At 47.6% G+C, this 22,170-nt stretch overlaps 1 protein-coding gene across 3 annotated transcripts in view; it reads right to left on the reverse strand.

Moving 5' to 3' along the window:
• The window catches only part of ASXL2 (ASXL transcriptional regulator 2), a 246,614-nt gene extending 238,649 nt beyond the window's left edge, over positions 1–7,965 (reverse strand). The window contains exon 1 of one of the 3 annotated variants that reach the window (XM_048846047.2): positions 7,640–7,965. In XM_048846047.2, the coding sequence (XP_048702004.2) occupies positions 7,640–7,696 (57 nt within the window). In that variant the 5' untranslated portion in view covers positions 7,697–7,965. The remainder of the gene's footprint in view (positions 1–7,639) is intronic. The other 2 variants (XM_048846048.2, XM_075126275.1) reach the window with 2 other exon arrangements.
• Between the last annotated feature and the right edge of the window lie 14,205 nt (positions 7,966–22,170).

Raw genomic sequence — 22,170 nt, forward strand, 5'->3', positions numbered from 1 at the left:
ATCATACTTAAAGGGATTCATTCTGAGGTAGCCAGCCACATAAAAAATCCTGGCTTCATTTTCTGTCATATTCTTTCCATGGAATGTCCCTATTATCTCAAGTGATATAGAGTTATTTTTTCCCAAATGCAAGCTATGCAGAGGATGTACCCTTATTTAGCCATTAAAGACCTCAAAACAGAAATACATATTCTCAGAACCACAGGGCTCAGTTACTGTTGTTCCTCTTAAAAGGCTACATATCACTTACAGATTCTGAATCCTGCAACACGCTGCTCAATGGTTTGAACTACTATGATCTTACATTCTCTATGCTGGCAGTCTAGAAATAAAACCCTGGCTTTAAAACCCAACAATACCAATTTAAGGCCAATTAACAGACAGACGTTGCCTACATTCCAGATCCTCCTCCAGCCTTGTCCTGATTTATATCTTCACTCACCTGTCTCAGAGATCCCACCATTTCATTTTCTCTCACCTGCATTTTGTAGACAAATGAGCCAAATGCTTGATTGGGCTACTGATCATGTTAAGCTTCCATTGACAGCTCTACGACTTATATTGCAGCACAGTTGAATTGCATTTGTAGAGTTTTTTAAAATGCAAACAGCATCATCTCATGCCAAAACCAGCTCAAATTATTCAGAAGAACACCGCAATTGATAATTTACAATCACAGAATATCAGGGTTGGAGGGACCTCAGGAGGTCATCTAGTCCAACCCCCTGCTTTGAGCAGGGCCAATCCCCAATTTTTGCCCCAGATCCCTAAATGGCCCCCTCAAGGATTGAACTCACAACCCTGGGTTTAGCAGGCCAATGCTCAAACAACTGAGCTATCTCTCCCCCAATGTCCTTTGAACTTTCTGTAAATGTTATTACAATATTCTCTGACCCCCTAAAGATTTGCAGGTTTGTGTACAAAGTGGGTAAGTGGATTCTGTGCTTCTGTGCACAGATGGGCAATTTTTCCATTTTGTGTTCCTTCCCTCCCTACTGTACAAACACTTTGGGAATGGGGAATAGTTATGACCATGCTTATGGCCCTACCAAATTCAGTCCATTTTGGTCAATTTCACGGTCATATGATTTTTAAAATTGTAAATTTCATGATTTCAGCTATTTAAACCTGAAATTTAACAGTGTTGTAATTGTAGGGGTCCAGACCCAAAAATAAGTTGTGCGGGGGGGGGGGGGGTCACAAGGTTATTGTACAGGGGGTTGCAGTTCTGCTACCCTTACTTCTGCTGGTGGCGGCGCTGCCTTCAGAGCCGAGCAGCTGGAGAGCAGCAGCAGCTGCTGGCTGGGAGCCCAGCTCTGAAGGCAGAGCCGAGCAGCTGGAGAGCAGCAGCAGCTGCTGGCTGGGAGCCCAGCTCTGAAGGCAGAGCCGAGCAGCTGGAGAGCAGCAGCAGCTGCTGGCTGGGAGCCCAGCTCTGAAGGCAGAGCCGAGCAGCTGGAGAGCAGCAGCAGCTGCTGGCTGGGAGCCCAGCTCTGAAGGCAGAGCCGAGCAGCTGGAGAGCAGCAGCAAGGATGGCATGGCATGGTATTGCCACCCTTACTTCTGTGCTGCTCCTTGCAAAGCTGGGCCCTCAGTCAGCTGCTGCCACTCCGGCCACCCAGCTCTGAAGGCAGGAGCGCAGAAGTAAAGGTAGCATGGTATGGTATTGCCACTCTTACTTCTGCACTGTGCTGGTGGGGCTCTGCCTTGAGAGCTGGGCCCCGGCCAACAGCTGCCACTCTCCGGCCGTCCAGCTCTGAAGTCAGTGCAGAAGTAAGGGTGACCCCCCCCGCAACTCCCTTTCGGGTCAGGACTCCCAATTTGAGAGATGCTGGTCTCCCCCATGACATCTATATAGTATAGGGTAAAAGCACACAAGAGACCAGATTTCACCGTCTGTGCCGTGTTTTTCATGGCTGTGAATTTGGTAAGTCCCTAATCGTGCTGCCTTACAAAGGGGCCTGCATGTTTCCTTCCATCATCTCTAGGACGGATATCTGATCACACAAATTCTATGGCATTATAACACCCCTGGAAAAAAAACTAACAGTGTTATGATTTGATTTTAGTGTATAGAAGAATGAGCCATAGCAGATTGCTATAGCAGGGGGAAGCATGTGTCAATTCACAGGAGTTACCACAGCAGAGTGCAAAAATCACACTGATCCAACGCATAGTGGCAAAACTCCTAGATGGTGGGTGCTGTGAAAGTGCAAATACCCAGCAGAACAAGATTCTGTTCTGTTTAAATGCACAAGACCCTGGGCTCACTGAAAGCTTTAAACCATCTATTTAAAATTCAGTCTGCCCCTTAATAGGCAGTCAGGATAGAGAACCATAATAAAATGACAACTGCTCAATCGTGTGATCAGCTGGCAAGAAGTGTTGCATTCTACATCCTAAGGTAAAACAGAAGAGCCCTGCTGAAAGTCTTACAGGGAATTTATAATACTCAGGCCTCGAGATCATGAGTTGCTGTTGAACGAATGTCACAGTCTAAGGGCCCTGGTATTTTGGAACTGCTTATGGATCGAGTGTAAACCGTGCTGCTGACAAAAAACCTTTTCTATCACATATGGGGACTGCTCATGGAAAATACATGGTCAGATACATTACCAAGTTTCTTAACCCTGTCTCAGAACTCTAAATGCTCCCCCCTACACAACTGGGAGCACAAAGACAGCCCATCAATGGCCCTTGCCCCACAACAAGATTTCTATGTTGAATTTAAGAATGAACCCACAACACATCTGGATAGCACTTTCATGTACACAGCCTACAGCGATAGCAGGGGACACTGGCTAAAGGATGAATGATTGTATTGGTATACGGAGGATTCCTTCCAGGTTCAGGATAGATCTTGCTAAAAAACACTTGCATTGAGCAATAACTGAGATACAATTTCAAGGCAATTTCAAAACCCTCAGTAACAACACACAAATATCCACCGTGCTCTCCATTAGAACTTCATGCAGAGCAAAGAAAGACAGGCGTACATGCCTATTTAAAAGTACCTTATGGTTTAACCTTATTAATTCTCACCTTGAGTTACCAACTGCACCAGATAAGAGGTCGGATTTTTCTTTAGTTATAGTTTTCTGAAGTATATATAATCAGGGCCTTATGCATACTGCAGCTCAGCAGAACATACCTCTTGCTGTATGTGGCATCTGGTTCACATTCATGAATTCCTTTATTCAACTAGCAGAGTTCCTCAGCCCTTGTCCTGAGAAGAGTCACTGTTAACCAGTCAGCAGCTACAGAGCCCTACTGAAGGAGGGTCAGGAAGAAGGAAAAAGAAGTTCACCAGCAGTAACTCATTATCTGAATGCATTGCCTCCAACAGGCTCTTCCGCCTTACAAAGTGGAGGTAATTCAGCTCCAAATAAGTATTGTGGATGTAGAGAGGAACTGAGGTTTAGTTAAAAGGAGGTGGGGTATTTCATACATAACATAAAGCTAGAAGGCACCATTGTGACCATCTAGTCTGATCTCCTGCATAATACAGGATCTCCCTGAACGTGTTCCTGTTTGAACTACGGGTTATCTTTCACAAAAGCATAGAAACTTGATTTAAAAGTTCCCAGTGATAGAGAATCCACCACAAACCTTGGTAAGTTGTTCAATGGTTAATTACTCTTAGTGTTAAAAACGTATGCTTTATTTCCAGTCCCCCCCGTCCAAGTCATTTTCAGAGTCACTGCTTCCCAGGATACAGTCCTCCATCCTGTAAGTATGGCCTACACTTTGTTCATAAATGCATACATTTATATTTAGCTGTACTAAAATGGCTATTGTTTGCTCCTGCCCAGCTAGCCAAGTGATCCAGTGCATCGATGACCTATCCTCCGCATTATTTACTACTTCTGCAATTTTTGTGTCATTTGTACTTTTATCGGTGATTGTTTTCTTTCAGGCCATTAATAAAAATGTTAAATAGCAAAGGACGAAGAACTGATCCCAGGAGGACACCACTAGAAACAGACCCACTCAACAATGAGTCCACATTTGCAATTATTAGACCTGTGTTAGCAAGATTTTAATCAACTTAATGTGTGCCATGTTGATTTTGTATCATTCTAGCTTCATCAAAATGTCATGCTGTACCAAATCAAATGCCTTATTGAAGTATATTACATCAACATTATTTATCATCAACCCAAGTTGTATGCTCATCAAAAAAGATATTTAACGGGATAAGTTCTATTTTCCATAAACCCATGTTCATTGGCATTAATTACCCTCCTTTAATTCAGTCCCACATCAGCTGTTCCATTATTTTGCCCATGATCAATGTCATGCTAACAGGCCTAAAGTTTCCCAACTCATTCCTTTTACCCTTTTTTAAGTAATGGCACAAAATTAGCTCTCTCCCAGTCATCTGGAATTCCCCAATGCCTGAAGACTTATAGAAAAATTTATATTAACAGTGCAGAATGCCACAACCAGTTTTTTTTTAAAAAAAACTCTTGGGTGCAACTTATCTGGACTTGCTGATTTTAAAGTGTCTAGCTTTAGTAAAACAGCTACATCTTCCTGAGTTAATGCAGGAATGAAAGGTCTTTCACCATCATCATATAACACTAGATTTTTCTGCAGTAATTTAGAAAAGCAAGAACAGAAATATTTATTGAACATGTCTACCTTTCTTGATTATTATTGATAATTCTACTATATACATCTCGTAGTAGATCAATACCATTGTTAAGATTCCTTTTATTCCCTCAGTCTACAGAACAAATGGACGCTTTTACCCTTAGATTTTTATATCAAATGACGCACATGGGGCCCTTGTATTGGTTAACAACAAATTCAAGTCCCAAAGACTCTCAGACTCCAATGGGAGAGTAAAAGTTCATAAGATCTTTAGAATTTTTTCCATCAGAAAATGGACAGATCCAGGGGTCTCTTTCACAAATCTTCACAGTTGCCAGCATTAGTTTTGATAACACCAGAGTCTAGTATAACTAGAACTGGACAAGAAACAGAGTCAAAGCTCTGTCTTGAGCAAACCTAATATGGCTCCATTTGACAATGTAACACTTCCCAGGAGCTTAAGTTTTATTTTAGTATTAAGAAGTAAAGAACATGACAGATATTGGTCAGACCAATGGTCAATCTAGCCCAGTATCCTGTCTCTGACAGTGACCACTGCCAGAGGCTTCACAGGGAATGAGCAGAACAAGGCAATTTCGAATAATCTATCCCCTGCCATCCAGTCCCAGTTTCTGGCAGTTGGAGATTTAGGGACACCCAGAGCATGGGGTTATGTCCTAACCAACTTGGCTAATAGCCAGTGATGTCCTACTCTCCATGAACTTATCTAGCTCTTTTTTGAACGCAGTTATCGTTTTGGTTTTCACCACATCCCCTAGCAATGAGTTCCACAGGATGACTGACTGTGCAGTGTCTGAAGAAGTGCTTCCTTGTATTTGTTTAAGCCTGCTGCCTATTAGTTTAATTGGGTGATCTCTGGTTCTTGTGTTATGAGAAGACTTCCTTATTCACTTTCTCCACACCAGTCATGATTTTATAGACCTCTGTCATATCCCTCCTTTGTCATCTATTTTCTAAAATGATGAGTCCCAGTCTTTTTAACCTCTCCTCATACAGAAGCTGTTCCATACCCCTATCATTTTTGTTTCCCTTCTATGTACCTTTTCCACTTCTAATATCTTTTTTCTAAATGAGGAAACCAGAACTGCATTCAAGGCATGGAGATACCATAGATTTATATGGCAGCATTATGACATTTTGTTTTATTATCTATCCCTTTTTCCTAATGGCTCCTAAAATTGTTAGCTTTTTTTGACTGCTGCTGCACATTGAGTGGATGTTTTCAGAAAACTATCCACAAGGATTCCAAGATCTCTTTCTTGAGTGGTAACAGCTAATTTAGACCCCACCATTTTGTATGTATAGTTGGGGTTATTTTTCCAACATGCATTAATTTCCATTTATTGAATTTCATCTGCCACTGTTGCCCAGTCACTCAGATTAGTGAGATCGTCGCAGTCAGCTTTAGACTTAACTGGAAGCGTTTAGTAGAGTCAATACTTGTGTCGACTACAATTTACACTTTGTTTGGTTTCGCCGTTATCTCACACTTGGACTACTGCAGAAATTGATAACTCCCCTTTTCCTCTATCCATCCTCTAAAATAAGAATACCCCAAATGCAACCCACACAGAGCTCCTTAAGGGAGATAATGCAACAGACCACTGGACTAGGAAATTGGGAAACCAAAATTCTATTCCCAGGTTTGCAACTGACTCACTGAATGACCTTAAACAATTCACTTACCCTTTCTGTGACTCAGTCTCCCATTTATAAAATTGGAATAGTGATGCTCTAGTCATGGTGTGAACATTGAGAATTACGATTGAATAGCATTGTAGAAGTTATTTATTTTCATTGCAGTAGTACCTAGACACCACAGCCTACTGTCCTGAGCTCTGTACAAATATATCATGAGGCAGTCCCTGCCCCAAAGAACTTACAAGTTAAGTAAGACTAAGACAACAGGTGGAAACAAACACACAGAAGTACAAGAAAACAAATGAGATACCACTAATCATCATGAGAAGCTGCCTAACCAAGTGCTACCTCCGCCTGCATCTTTCACACAGTCCCTGGAGAGTACAGCTCCCAGCACACAAATCTCTATTTCCATCTGAATAGCCTCCTACCTCCAGACACTGGTTGTTAAGTATTCTCCAGCACCCATCAAGTTGTTGCTGTTCACTGAAATCCTTTATTTACACTTATACCTACTCTCTGGAGAAACCATTTCTTGAATTTAATCTGACACCAGCCAAATGTTTATAACTCTTCACTAGGTCAGAGTTTGGTTTAGTTCTGTAAGGCATTAAGATATGGATAAATGACAATTACCTCACCCACCCTATCACTAGAGTAAAGAGTCTTCTCTATAACAGGACCAAATGGAGTTAGAGGAAGGCATCACTCCTCAGAATAAGAATTTGTGTTTAAGTTACTATCAGTTAATGAGCAAGCATTGTCAGTATAAATAAAGAGAACGATTCCTGAATCATCCCACAGCATCTTTGGTTTATCACACCCACGTTCAGCAAAAACTACAAGCCCAGACTGTAATTGCCTAAGACAAACTATTGCGACAGCTCATCTGCTGTTTGGAGAGGGACGCTCCGCTCATCCCCAGCACTCCCCGGAAAGCCTCTAGCCCTGGCAGGGTATCAGCGCCGCCTGCCCGACTACTGTACTTAAACCCAGCTCTCGGCACAGCAAGCCCATCCTGGCCAACAGCCCAAAGGGCATCGCCCGCACCTCGCTGCCAGACCCCAGTCCCGGCCGGGGCACTGCCGGCCCGATGACCCACCCCGAGCTGCTCTCCAGCGCGGCCGGCTCAGCGACTCCCGCCCCGCGGCTGCGGCGCGCAACAGAAGCGGCCGCGCTCCGGCGGAGCGAGCTCGCACGACCCGTGCCAGCCCGGGCAAGGCCTATGACCCGCCCGAGCGGCCTCCGGCTCCGCGGGGCAGGCCCGGCCCGGCCCCGTCCGCCTGCCATCAGCCCACCCGCCCTGGCGCCTGCCCCCCGTCAGCGCCCGCCTCTGCCCCTGTCCGGCCGGGGCCGGCGGCCTCTGCCCCCGGGCCCCACGTACCGTTCTGGCGGCCTCTGCCCAGGTCCTGCCCTTCTTCCTGCGGCCCTTCTCCCTCATGTCGCACGCGATGGGGTGCAGCCGGCTCGGAGGCTCCCGGCCGCTCCTTCCGCCCGCGGCACTGGGGCCGCCGCTGCGCCGGTCCCGAGGGGGAGAGCGGGGGGCGGCCCTAGGTCCGAGCGCTGCAGGCGCCAGCTCCCCCTGCGGCCGCGGCTGCCATGTTGGGAGCCTACTGTACAGGGGCTGCGGTCATGTGACCCCGCCCGCGTGACTCCACCTACTGTACTGGCCGCGGAGAGGGGCGGGGCCGCGGGACGAAAGGCCCCGCCCCAAGGGGAGAGAGAGAGAGAGAGAGAGAGAGAGAGACCAGCGCCTGCGCTCTGCCCTGTACCGCCCCCACCGCCGCGCCCTGCGGACTCCCCGCCTACACCCCCTCCCCCAACCGCCACTCTCAAGGGTCCTTCCCAAACGGCGTGAGCGCGCCCCGCTTCTCCTCCTGCCTGCCACGCCCCCTTGGGGCTGCCACTCACCTGTGCCCCGCCCCTACGGCTCCATCGCCTGCCCGCCCCACCCCCAGCGTCTGCCTGCGGCTAGCTCCTCCCATCCCCCTCCTTCCTCATTCCTCACTGCAGCTCCCCAGCGGTCCTTCCCTCCCGCCGCCCGCTGCCCTCCCCTCCCCCCCGCCAAACCGCCACCCCCAACGGCCGCCCGCTCCCCTCCCCTCCCCCCCCAACCGCCACCCCCAACGGCCGCCCGCTCCCCTCCCCTCCCCCCCCAACGGCCGCCCGCTCCCCTCCCCCAAACCGCCACCCCCAACTGCCACACACATTCCCCTCCCCCAAACCGCCACCCCCAACGGCCGCCCGCTCCCCCCCCCAACCGCCACCCGCTCCCCTCCCCCAAACCGCCACCCCCAACTCCCACACACATTCCCCTCCCCCAACGGCCACCCCCAACTCCCACACACATTCCCCTCCCCCAACCGCCACCCGCTCCCCTCCCCCAAACCGCCACCCCCAAGGGCCACCCCCTCCCCTCCCCTCCCTCCCCCAACCGCCACCCGCTCCCCTCCCCCAAACCGCCACCCCCAACGGCCGCCCGCTCCCCTCCCCTCCCCTCCCCCAAACCGCCACACACATTCCCCTCCCCCAAACCGCCACCCCCAAGGGCCACCCGCTCCCCTCCCCTCCCCTCCCTCCCCCAACCGCCACCCGCTCCCCTCCCCCAAACCGCCACCCCCAACTGCCACACACATTCCCCTCCCCCAACTGCCGCCTGCTCCCCTCCCCCAAACTGCCACTCCCAACTGCCACACACATTCCCCTCCCCTCCCCTCCCTCCCCCAACCACCACCCGCTCCCCTCCCCCAAACCGCCACCCCCAACGGCCGCCCGCTCCCCTCCCCTCCCCCAAACCGCCACCCCCAACCGCCACACACATTCCCCTCCCCCAAACCGCCACCCCCAAGGGCCACCCGCTCCCCTCCCCTCCCCTCCCTCCCCCAACCGCCACCCGCTCCCCTCCCCCAAACCGCCACCCCCAACTGCCACACACATTCCCCTCCCCCAACTGCCGCCCGCTCCCCTCCCCTCCCCCCAAACCACCACCCCAACTGCCACCCCCTCCTCTCCCCCATACCGCCACCCCCAACTGCCACACATTCCCCTCCCCAAGTGCCACCCGCTCCCCTCCCCTCCCAAACCGCCACCCGCTCCCCTCCCCCAAACCGCCACCCCCAACTGCCACACACATTCCCCTCTCCTCTCCCCTCCCCCCAAACCGCCACCCCCAACTGCCACACACATTCCCCTCCCCCAACTGCCGCCTGCTCCCCTCCCCTCCCCCCAAACCACCACACCCAACGGCCACCCGCTCCCCTCCCCTCCCCCATACCGCCACCCCCAACTGCCACACATTCCCCTCCCCCAACTGCCGCCCACTCCCCTCCTCTCCCCCCCCAAACCGCCACCCGCTTCACTCCCCTAAACCGCCACCCCCAACTGCCACACACATTCCCCTCCCCCAACTGCCGCCCGCTCCACTCCCCAACCCCCCCAACTACCACACGCTCCACTCTCCAACCCCCCCAACTACCACACGCTCCTCGTTCCAACATCCTCAGACTCGCCTCCCGCAAACTGCTCCCCTCCCCAGCTGTCACACACTCCCTTTCTGCCACCCCCAACTGCATCTCGTGCCTCCCCAAGGGCCGGTCCCTACTACCGCATATTGTCCTCTCCCAATTGCTGCAACCAGTGGCCCCTCCCAAATGCCACCTACACCCAGTCCCTCACCCAACTGCCACTACTAGCGTTCCCTAACAACTGCCACGCATTGCCTCCCCCAGCTGCTGCTCCCAACCATCTCCCCCCACTTCCTCATTCCCAGCCCTTCTCCCGCTCGTCACTACATGTCCCCTACTGTTACCCCGTATACCGCTCTTCACTGCCATCCCTGAGGCCCAAACGCCAGCCCCGGATTCTGCTCCTGGTTCCCATCTGCAGCCCCCCCTCTCTTCTCCCAGAGTGATCATCCCGGCCACCGCCACTCATTCTCAACTGACATTAACCTTCTCCCACAATGGCTAGCAATTGTCATTCTCAACCCATGTATAAACTTCTGATTCCAGCATTTGTCCCTTCTTTTCTATGGGCCAGCACACAAAACATCCGTCTCGCTGTCTGAATAGCAGCAGAAAGGAACTAACTATCACACCATTTGTGCGTTGGTCCCAGTTACAAACGTGTATTATGCTTTCGTAATTCTGATCATGTAATATGTCACATGGCTGCTGTTCCCTGTGTCTGATTACAGGGAAAGGAGACAGCGTCTCACTCTGCACGGTACCGTATTGTCCCCGTTTTAATGGCAAGGGTAATGCGAAACCTTTATTGCTTTATATGTGTGGTAGCACAGACATTAGTGGGTGTGTGCCAGAAGGAAATGAGGAAACGAATTTCCTGTGTCTACACGATGGACCTTACAGTGGCACAGCTGTACTGCAGTCGCTGTGATGCTGTGAGGTCTCCTGTGTAGCCACTCTATGCCGGTGGGAGAAAACAGTCTCACCCTCGTAATCTTTTAATTGGTATTCAGCTCTCTGGCCCCTGGTTAAGGCTTCATCTACTATGAATATCTCATCGGTAAACATTTGTTCACAGCCTTTTTCAAAAGCTCCTTTGGTTTTAGATAGGCGACCACGTGAGACTTTTCGAAAAGGGGCAACAACCGGTTTTATTTTAAAACCGTCCCCATAAACCATTTTCCATACATTCAGAGAATTTGAAGGTTTAACATCAGCGGGTCTGGTATGTATAGTTCTGTGAAAGCTCTGGTTGTAACTCTTTATAACGTCAGGTAACACATCGATGTAGCGAAAAGTGTTATGGGCTGTAAAATATCTCCACATAGTCCAAAGTTCTCCCAGGGTGGTGAAGGAGTGCATGTTTCCTCTGAGCGTTTCCACAATTTCTGAAACATGTGTTCTTGAAACAAAATGGTCTCTTCCACGCGATGCCGGGACTTCCAGGGGTGATGCTGCACTCTGATTGGTAGAGGGCAGTAGGGGGAGCTCTTAGAGGGGTCACATGACCCTCTTCTGGGTGGGTCATCCTGCCCTGGAACTCCCCCCAATTGGTCAAATTCGCTCTCAGGGCTGGCCTCTGCAGCTGAAACCCATCCTGATTGTTAGAGGCCGGTGGGAGGAGTTCTTAGAGGGGTCACACAACCCACTTCCAGATGGATCACCCCGCCCCAGGACTCCCCCCGATTGGTCAAATCTCCTCTTGGGGAGGCCCGGGGGGGCACAAAACCCATCCTGATTGGTAGAGGGTGGTGGGAGGAGTTCTTAGAGGGATCAAATGACAGGCTTTACTTCTGATCATGTGTCTGCCTTGACCCCGGAAGTAATACCGCAGGGGGCGGGTCTTATGGTGACAGGTAGTTGGGGCCTGATGCCCAGGAGGAGGGTCCTACATTGATTGATGGTAGGCCCCTTATACTACTTTAGGGGTATGGAACAGCTTCCATATGAGGAGAGATTAATAAATCTAGAACTTTTCACCTTGGAAAAGAGATGACTAAGGGGGTGTATGATAGAGGTCTATAAAATCATGACTGGTGTGAAGAAAGTAAATAAGGAAGTGTTATTTACTCCTTCTCATAACACAAGAACAAGGGGTCACCAAATGAAATTAATAGGCAACTGGATTAAAACTAACAAGACGAAGTATTTCTTCATACAACACACAGTCAACCTGCAGAACCCTTTGCCAGAGGATGTTATGAAGGCCAAGATTATAACAGGGTTCAAAAAAGAACTAGATACATTCATGGAGGATAGGTCCATCAATGGCTATCAGCAAGGCTGGGCAGGGATGGTGTCCCTAGCCTTTGTTTGCCAGAAGCTGGGAATGAGCGACGGGATGGATCACTTGATGATTCCCTGTTCTGTTCATTCCCTCTGGGGCACCTGGCATGGGCCACTGTTGGAAGACAGGATACAGGGCTAGATGGACCTTTGGTCTGACTCAGTATGGCTATTCTTATTTACTTTTTTCTCAGGTCCCAAGAGAAATTTATGGCTCTGGCAGACAGAAAAACCACCTTAGGGCTAGTAAATTGAGTCCTTTTGTGTGTGCATCACTGAGAAAACCAGCAGGATGTTACTAAAAAGAGACAGTAAAGTTAAGATGGGAGGGAGAGCTTGGAATTTGAAATTATAAAAGTCAAGCAAAACAATGCAATAACAATTTCAAGAGTTTAATATCTTATGTTAAGTTTTAGAAGTAAATTAAAGTTGATCCTTTCTCCAAAGAGCTAAAGATTAGCTGACGTGTATCATCGGTTTCATCTTAAGAGCTACATTACGTTTTAAACAGAAATTTTTACATGCGACTTTCAGGTCAAAATTTCAGCTGAAAGTTCTTTTGATTTCCAGTCTTGGTATCAGTCTGAGCCAGCATCAAAGATTCAATCCACTGGCTTTCTGATTCACTAGTGGCAAAACATCATCAATAAACAGCCCAAGAAGATACTATATCACTGCATGGGGAGGATGGAGGATGTAAGTCATTTTCTAGGAAAGGTTAACATAAATTTTGAAAATTTTGCTAAGGGGGCAAACAGTGGGTGCCATCACCGTTCAGAGCAACACCACCTCTATTTCCCCTCAGTGAGTCGGAAAGGGCACTCACACAGGCTTCCAGCCCCTCTGGCCGTCACCTCTCCTGAGTGGAGACCCCCATCTCCCTCCCCTCTTATCAGGGTATTCCCAGGTTGAACAGTTCCCTGCTTTTGCTGTGTTGTTCCCAGCAGGGCCAGGCTGCCCAAGCAGGCCTGCTTGCTTTCTTTTCGGAGACAGTTAATCGTGTGACTGCCTACAGTTATAATTCTGTTTTATTCTTAAGATAAAAGCACTACAGAAAAAACATTAAAAACAAAAGAACCTACACACATGCAAATAAGTTTACCAGAGATCACCCCAATCCTAACACAGGTTCTGGCAGAAGCAGTCCTTCAATACCCCACCCATGGGGTTGTGGTTTCAAGTTCATCGCAGCTTCCTCTTAGAGCAAGCACACAGTCTTATGGGGCTGGAGCAGGCCCCGTCCTTCTAACCCTCCCTTAAGGATTGGGGCCTTCTGTGGCCCAGCGGTCTTGTCTGTCTGCTGGATCAGGAAAAAGGCCCTGAGCCTGTTTAAAACAAGGTTATTTATTCCACTTATAGATCAACGGTTCTCAAACTGTGGTTTGGGACCCCAAAATGGGTCACAACTCTGTTTTAATGGGGTCACCAGGGCTGACGATAGACTTGTTGGGGCCTGGGGCCAAAGCTGAAGCCTGAGCCCCACCACCCAGGTCGGTGGTGGTGAGGCTCAGATTTCATCTTCAGCCCTGGGTGGTGGGGCTCAGGCTTTGGCACCCCTAACAGAAGTGGCGGGGCTTGGGTGGGCTCAGGCTTCCCTCCCCCCACAGGGTCATGTAATAATTTTTGTTGTCAGAAGGGGGTCCTGGTGCATGGAAGTTTGAGAATCACTGTAACAGATGTTTATCTCTCCAAGAGGCTGGTTCAAAGGGCTGATAACCTGAGGAATGACATTAGCCTCCCCCTCCTCCTAATGGAGTTACATTCAATTCCACAATAACGCATACTCAACTGCATTTTTAGTACCGTAGACCTTAAAGATATTAACCCTAATTCAGTAAGGTTTATCTTAATTCCTTACAGTTTGTCCAGGATATTACCAATCTATCACAGGGGCTTTCCTCCCAAAATGCAGTCCCTACTTATAAAGCTTTCTATAAGAGACCTTCATGGGGAAAGCAACGACTATGGAAATACTGTTCCTACAGAGCAGGGATGAGAAACTATCAGCTGGAGGTAGAGAACACCTTTATTTAACTCTGTATATAAACTGGCATGGAACATTTGCAGGCTCTGTCCTCTTTTGCTTCGGATTGGCAGGAGCTTCCATCGTTAGCTGGCATATTCTACAGGAAACCATGTGGGAATTACAGCATAAAAGGGAGATTCTGTCAAGCTACAAAAAAAAAAAAACCCAACCAACCTCTACAAAATAAGGAGCTAAGTGCCAAGTACCCTATTTGGGTTTGTCTAATTTAGACAAAGTTGGGGTTAGCTAACGTGTCAGCTAACCTCACCTAACCTCAACCCCTTTTCCTAACCTAGACAGCCCCTTTAAGTGCAGACCATTATGATCTGACATTGTTAGCCCTCCTGTCTGTTGTCTCGCAGATCCTCTAGAGACAGAACAGACACATATCCAGGCAGATGTACAGAAACAAGTATTACTTTAATTAATTGGCAATTACAAACATTTACTCTTTACAAATAAATCAGAAAGACAAGAGGTAATTCGCTTCCCCAGGTAAAGGTTGTGCCCACAGTGCAATAATTCCTCAGAGTTAACAGCCATGTATGTTAACATAAACAAGCAGCTCATCAGGTAAATGAGAAAGGAATGAAAAGAAAACAGCAACAGGTGCATGTTCTGAAAATCAAAAGTCGTAAGTCATAATTTAATATTTCTACATCTATCAGCTCAAAGGATCTCATCATATTGTACAATCTAGATAGTGATCCCTTGAGCATTTGCTGAAATGTAGCTGCCTCTTAGTAGCTGCTTAACAGCATTGAGGAATAATATTCAGCAATCTGAGACTGGAAGTAAAGAATACTATATGCAACTGCAGGAGGAAATTAGGGAGACAGAATGCAATTCTTCAAAAGGGAATTTTGCCAGGGCATGGGGCTATGATCCCAAGTCTTAATAAAAGTGCTGTAAGGTTTTAATTACTATAACTAGTCAGGATCTCGATTTTCCATCTCATCCAAAAACCAGCACTTCCAATGGTAACGTGTCCCTTGCAATTCACTGTGGCATTGAGTTCAACACTTTTTCAACACAACTCTACCTAATTTTTAATCAATATATAGCATATAACACATCAACCAGAACATACTCCATGAAATCAGGTTAGGTCCATACCTCAGCCTAGAGCACACAGACCCTAGGCTCAATTCATCCGAACTCTGCTCCATGCCCACCCATGGCTTCATTTCCCCTCCACAGAGGGAATGCTCCACTGGCTATTTATGATCAGAATCCAGCTCTACCAAGCTCCCAGAGCAGCACAAATGGGCTGACTGTACCACAGAATCTGGCCATGTAAATTAATGTTTAAGCTCACTGTGACACTGTACCTCAAAATAGCACCCTGGAACCCCCATATTCACCACTGGAACCCTGTAACAATGCTGGTTCTGGTGGGACCCAACTGAGAGTGCCAATTCAGGACAAATTGCTTAAAGCAGGGCAGTTACAGCCCAAGGCTGCGGTTTCTATGCACACCAAGGCAAACCAAACCAGTCCAACAGAGAAGACTTTGGTTTTACCCCACTGGCTAACCACAAGTCACACAAGGAATTCCCTTAGACACTCCAGTTTCCCAGTATCACCACCTGTGCCACTCGTTATGGGGATGAATGGTTATGAAAACCAATACCCCAGTAAACGAAAAAAGGTTCTCTTGATCCCAAAGGACCAAGCCCCAGACCCAGGTCAATAAACAAGCCAGATCTTACTCACAAACCACACTGTTGCCAATCCTTTAGAATCTAAAATCTAAAGGTTTATTCATAAAAGGAAAAGATATAGATGAGAGCTAGAATTGGTGAAATGGAATCAATTACATACAGTAATGGCAAAGTTCTTGGTTCAGGCTTGTAGCAGTGATGGAATAAACGGCAGGTTCAAAACAAGTCTCTGGAGTACATCCACAGCTGGGATGGGTCTTTCACTCCTTGGTTCAAAGCTTCAGCTTAGCAAAGTTCCTCCAGAGGTATGAAGCAGGACTGAAGACCAGATGGAGATGAGGCATCAGCCTTTTATAGTCTTTTCTAGGTAGAAGAACACCTCTTTGTTCTTACTGTGGAAAAGTATAGCAAAATGGAGTTTGGAGTCACATGGGCAAGTCCCTGCATACTTTGCTGAGTCACAAGGCATATCTGCCTTCTCTCAATGGGTCAGTTGTATAGCTGATGGTCCTTAATGGGCCATCAAGCAGGCTAGGCATAGCTGACACCAACTTGTCTGGGGTTTGACCCAGAAGCATAGCTTAAGTTTGAAATACAGACAGTATAAAGCCAATATTCGTAACTTCAACTACAAAAATGATACACACATATAGACAGCATAATCATAACCAGCAAACCATAACCTCTCCATAGACCTCTTACACGACAACCTCTATACAATATTTGCTGCAAATATATAACAGTGGTTGCAACATTGATCTATACAGTTACAGATTATGTCAATAACGTCACAAACCCCAAGAGAGGAGATGGATTTTTTGCATGTGTACAGTCCTGGGGTTGGAACACAGCTCCACACAGGGTCAGCCAACATGCAGAATCCCCCCTACATCCTAATACCTCCCCAGACCCTGAGGAGCCAAAATCCCAGCAATATGATCGGACTAAGGACCCATGCAGAAGGGAACACTGAAGGGAAAGAAAAGCTGGTAACTGAACACATGCAAAAGTTCAGAAAGGAGTTGAAAGACACAAAAATGAATTTGAAGAACAGCAAGCCAAAGACTCAAAAAGTAATAGCAAAAAAATTTTTAAGTACATCAGAAGCAGAAAGCCTGCTAAACAACTAGTGGGGTCACTGGACGGTCGAGATGCTAAAGGATCACTCAAGGATGATAAGGCCATTGCAGAGAAACTAAATGAATTCTTTGCATCAGTTTTCACGGTTGAGGATATGAAGGAGATTCCCAAACCTGAGCCATTCTTTTTAGATGACAAATATGAGGAACTGTCCTAGATTGAGGTGTCATTAGAGGTGGTTTTGGAACAAATTGATAAACTAAACAGTAATAAGTCACCAGAGCCAGGTGGGATTCACCCAAGAGTTCTGAAGGAACTGAAATGTGAAATTGCAGGACTACTAACTGTAGTCTGTAACCTATCATTTAAACCAGCTTCTGTACCAAATGATTGGAAGATAGCTAATATGTTGCCAATTTTTAAAAAGGGCTCCAGAGGTGGTCCTGGCAATTATAGGCCTGTAAGCCTGACTTCAGTACCAGGCAAACTGTTTGAAACTATAGTAAAGAACAAAATTGTCAGACACATAGATGAACATAATTTATTGGGGAAGAGTCAACATGGTTTCTGTAAAGGGAAATCATGCCTCACCAATCTACTAGAATTCTTTGAGGGGGGCAACAAGCATGTGAACAAGGGGGATCCAGTGGATATAGTATATTTAGATTTTCAGAAAGCCTTTGACAAGTTCCCTAACTTTCAAAGGCTCTTAAGCAAAGTAAGCTGTCATGGGCTAAGAAGGAAGGTCCTGTCATGGATTGGTAACTGGTTAAAAGATAGGAAATAAAGCGTAGAAACAAATGGTCAGTTTTCAGAATGGAGAGAGGTAAATAATGGTGTCCCCCAGGGGTCTGTACTGGGCCCAGTCCTATTCAACATACTCATAAATGATCTGGGAAAAGGGGTAAACAGTGAGGTGGCAAAATTTGCAGATGATACAAAACTACTCAAATAGTTAAGTCCCAGGCAGACTGCGAAGAGCTACAAAAGGATCTCACAAAACTGGGTGACTGGGCAACAAAATGGTTGATGAAATTCAATGTTGATAAATGCAAAGTAATGCACATTGGAAAACATAATCCTAACTATACCTACAAAATGATGGGGTCTAAATTAGCTGTTACCACTCAAGAAAGAGATCTTGGAGTCACTGTGGGTAGTTCTCTGAAAACATCCATTCAGTGTGCAGCAGCAGTCAAAAAAGCTAACAATTTTAGGAGCCATTAGGAAAAAGGGATAGATAGTAAGACAGAAAATATCTTATTGCCTCTATATAAATCCATGGTACGCCCACAGTTTGAATACTGCACTCAGATGTGGTCACCACATCTCAGAAAAGATATATTGGACTTGGAAAAGGTTCAGAAAAGGGCAACAAAAATAATTAGGGTCTGGAACGGCTTCCATATGAGGAGAGATTAATAAGATTGGGACTTTTCATCTTGGAAAAGAGATGACTAAGAGGGGATATAACAGAGGTCTATAAAGTCATGACTGGTGTGGAGAAAGTAAATAAGGAAGTGTTATTTATGCCTTCTCGTAACACAAGAACTAGGGGTCACCAAATGAAGGAGTGGTATGACAAAAAATACTGGTAAATGCTGTGACAAAGTTCCTCCTCTACCTTGGTGGGTCTTGCACTTATTGGCGGATTTGCTTGCCTTGGAGCTTCACAGCAGCCCGCAGCTTGGCCGTTTTTCTGAACCCACAGTCCAGGTCGACGACTCCTGTGTCTGACCAGGAGTTAGGAGGTTTGGGGGGAACCCGGGCCCGCCTGCTACTCCGGGTTCCAGCCCAGGGCCATGTGGAATGCAGCTGTCTAGAGTGCCTCCTGGAACAGCTGTGCGACAGCTACAACTCCCTGGGCTATTTCCCCATGGCCTCCTCCCAACACCTTCTTTATTCTCACCATAGGACCTTCCTCCTGGTGTCTGATAATGCTTGTACTCCTCAGTCCTCCAACAGTCCACGTTCTCACTCTCAGCTCCTCACACATGCACCACAAACTGAAGTGAGCTCCTTTTTAAACCCAGGTGCCCTGATTGGCTCTAGACTGTTCTCAATGGTATCAGATGACAGAACGAGGAGTAATGGTCTCAAGCTGCAGTGGGGGAGGTTTAGATTGGATATTAGGAAAAACTTTTTCACTAAGAGGGTGGTGAAACACTGGAATGCGTTACCTAGGGAGGTGGTAGAATCTCCTTCCTTAGAGGTTTTTAAGGTCAGGCTTGACAAAGCCCTGGCTGGGATGATTTAACTGGGAATTGGTCCTGCTTCGAGCAGGGGGTTGGACTAGATGACCTTCTGGGGTCCCTTCCAACCCTTATATTCTATGATTCTATGATTCTATGATTAGCCTGCCTTAATTGATTCTAGCAGCTTCTTGATTGGCTGCAGGTGTTCTAATCAGCCTGTCAGTCTCCAGAAGGTTCCTGATTGTTCTGGAAACTTCCCTGTTACCTTACCCAGGGAAAAGGGACCTACTTAACCTGGGGCTAATATATCTGCCTTCTATTACTTTCCTGTAGCCATCCGCCCGACCCTGTCACAATGCCCAACTGTAATAAAAAGTTTGGTGCTACTGTTAAACCTCATGACAAAAAATGGGATACTAATGTTAAGCCTTAAGGCAAAAAAATTGATACTGATGATAAACCCTATGTAAAGGTGCAATATGCACAATTGTGGGGAGAAGCTTTTGGACGTGCTAGGAGAGGTAAATAAGAACACCCCCCATGTTGAGAAGCTTCACAGTAATTCTGCTTCTCAGCTTGTCACAGCCGAGAAACCATAATAAATCTGGTCTGCTGTATGGAAGGGGAAACCGAAGCATACCATTTCATTGCTTTGATGCCTACACTCTGGAAAACATCACTATCTACATTGAGTTAACACCAATAAGAGAAGCAGAAGGGTTAACCATGCTGCAAAGATACAAAGATAAGGTATCTGGCAACCCAGAGAAGACACACTTGCTAACTTTTGAGATCATTAGACAGATCCACAAAGTGTTAAAACAGAACTTGTGGTTAACACTACAACGTTTAGCAACATTTGGAAGTTATATTATCAAAAACTAAAGAGAACCTTCGGCACACTGCCTCTGTCAGTGTCTAACACACTAACAGTAAACTAAAGGGGGAGGTTTGACACTCTATCATAAAATAGCACCCTGGAACCTCCATATTCATCACTGTGATATGATTATCATCTGTTTTGTACAAAGTACACCCTGTGAGCGTACTTTAAAAAGTCCTGATTTGTTGAACATTACTATCCTGTTGAATTGTCTGTACTATCATTCTATGTGAAGTTATGAAGTATTGCTGTGTGTTTGTTACCAAAATATGTGGAATGTGGGAAACACCCACAGCCAGCCTTTCAGTAGCAACAAAGGAGCAACTAACCCTGCCAAGGCAGATTTACATCTAGATTGGCTAGACAGGCGTTGATGTCCTATCAAGAAGAATCCACTCTCCCAGAGACTCTTCTGAGAGGGTATGTGCAAATGGGGGCTATCTAACCCCCATCTAATAGCAGTAAGGATCTTTCTAGCACCTGGAGAGAAAGCATAAATGACAGTTGATGACATCACCACTTGGCCTCTCTCCTCCCACATCTCAACACCTGGAAGATCATTTGGAAGACAAAGACTTTGAACTGGGGAGGTTGGTCCCAGGCTGAAAGGGAATATAGCCTGTGTATTAAGAACTGTAAACTGCCTGGAACATCCAGTGGGGTGAGAAACTGCTTAATTCAAATCTTGCTTAGTCTGTAGAATTTAGACTGTGGTTTTATTTTTATGTCTTATAACCAGCTATGATCTCTTTGCATACCACTTATAATCACTTAAAATCTATCTCTCTGTAGTTAATAAATCTGTTTTATAGTTTATCTAAAACAGTGTGTTTTTGGTTGAAGTTCTTGGGGAATCTGCTCAGATTACAATGGCTGGTGCTTGTCCACTTCTCTTTGATGAAGTGGTGAACTAATTGATGAGCTTGCACTGTTCAAGAGAAGGTCTTGAGCAGTGTAAGATGGTACATTACTGGGATGCAAGGCTGGGAGCTGGAGAGATTGCCTGGTGTCTCTTTATACAGTTCATGAGTGGCTTAGAGCAGCAGTTCTCAACTTGGGGTCTGTGGCCCCTGGGGGTCCGTGAGCCCTTTCAGGGGGGCTGCAGAGCCCCACTGCTGAAACCTGGTGCCCTTAGCACCAATGCCCCCCACAGGGATGAAGTGGGGAGCAGCACAGGGCTGAAACCCTGAGCTCTTCCCGCCTCTGCTAAAACCCCAACATGGGCAGAAACCTTGAGACCATGGGCAGAGTTGAGGGGGCACAAGGGTATTGCCTCTCCAAAACTGCAGTGCCTTACCCAGAGTGGGGCAGTCCTGAGGGCAGCTCCACCACCCACCTCCCCTAAACCCCTCAGGCCCTGCCCTCTGGCCAGGTCCTAGGGGGGAAGCTGGAGCCAGGCAGTGTGGGGCAGCTGCTCCTTTGGCTGGTGGTGCCATGGAGTGGGCAGTCGTGACTTTCCCCCATCTGCTGCTGGTGCCCGGGGTTTTGGTGCTCCTAAGTCCCCAGCCCCGTTTGACTGCTCACACAGGCAGTCAGAGCTACCCGGGCGGCTCTGGGCCCAGCAGAGCCCTTGGGGAGTAGCCCCCGGCACACAGCCCCAGACAGGTGGGTGGCCTGCTGAGTTTAGTCAGGGGGTGCAGGTGGTGCTCCCTCCCTGGACCCCACTGTGTGGAGCTGGCCAGAGCCCCACCGGTCCTTCCCCCACAAAAAATAGAAGTCAAACTATGCCTATGCCCAAGTGTCCCACCCCTGGCCCGGAGCCCTGAGTTCCCTCTCCCGAGCTGGGCCCTGGAGTTTTTCTAGTATGTTGGTGGGTGGGTGGGGGGGCTCCGAAAGAACAATGTTGAGAACCCCTGGCTTAGAGAGCATTCATGCAACTCAGCTGGGTATGGGTCTCCACATGTTGACGGCTGAGCGATCCCAGCATCTGGAGATGTTTATTGCTTGTCACTAGCATAGCATTGTGAGACACAACCCAGGTGGGAGAGTTTAAGGGGACTCAGCAGCCTCACAGTTGCAGGTTGTACCCCGGGGATCCCGTCACACTCACCCCTTCCGCGGTTTTTGTCTTTACTGGAAACTTAGACAAAAAGGACACAATTTATGCCTCAGCCTAAGCTTCCCCTTTGGGCTTGGTTGTCCACAGGAGGATGGTCCAGTCCTCAAGTTGTTTTAACTTACACTTGTCTGCCCTTGGCACCAAGGGACAGTATTGCAGCCAGAAATTGCTGGGGTGTCGGTACACTCTAGTCAAGCTCCCTTAACCCTGGACACATCCTCTACACTAAGCCACCCAAGGATTCCTCTACGCAGGGGA

Source organism: Caretta caretta, chromosome 3 (assembly GCF_965140235.1).
Source record: "Caretta caretta isolate rCarCar2 chromosome 3, rCarCar1.hap1, whole genome shotgun sequence".
Lineage (NCBI taxonomy): Eukaryota > Metazoa > Chordata > Testudines > Cheloniidae > Caretta > Caretta caretta.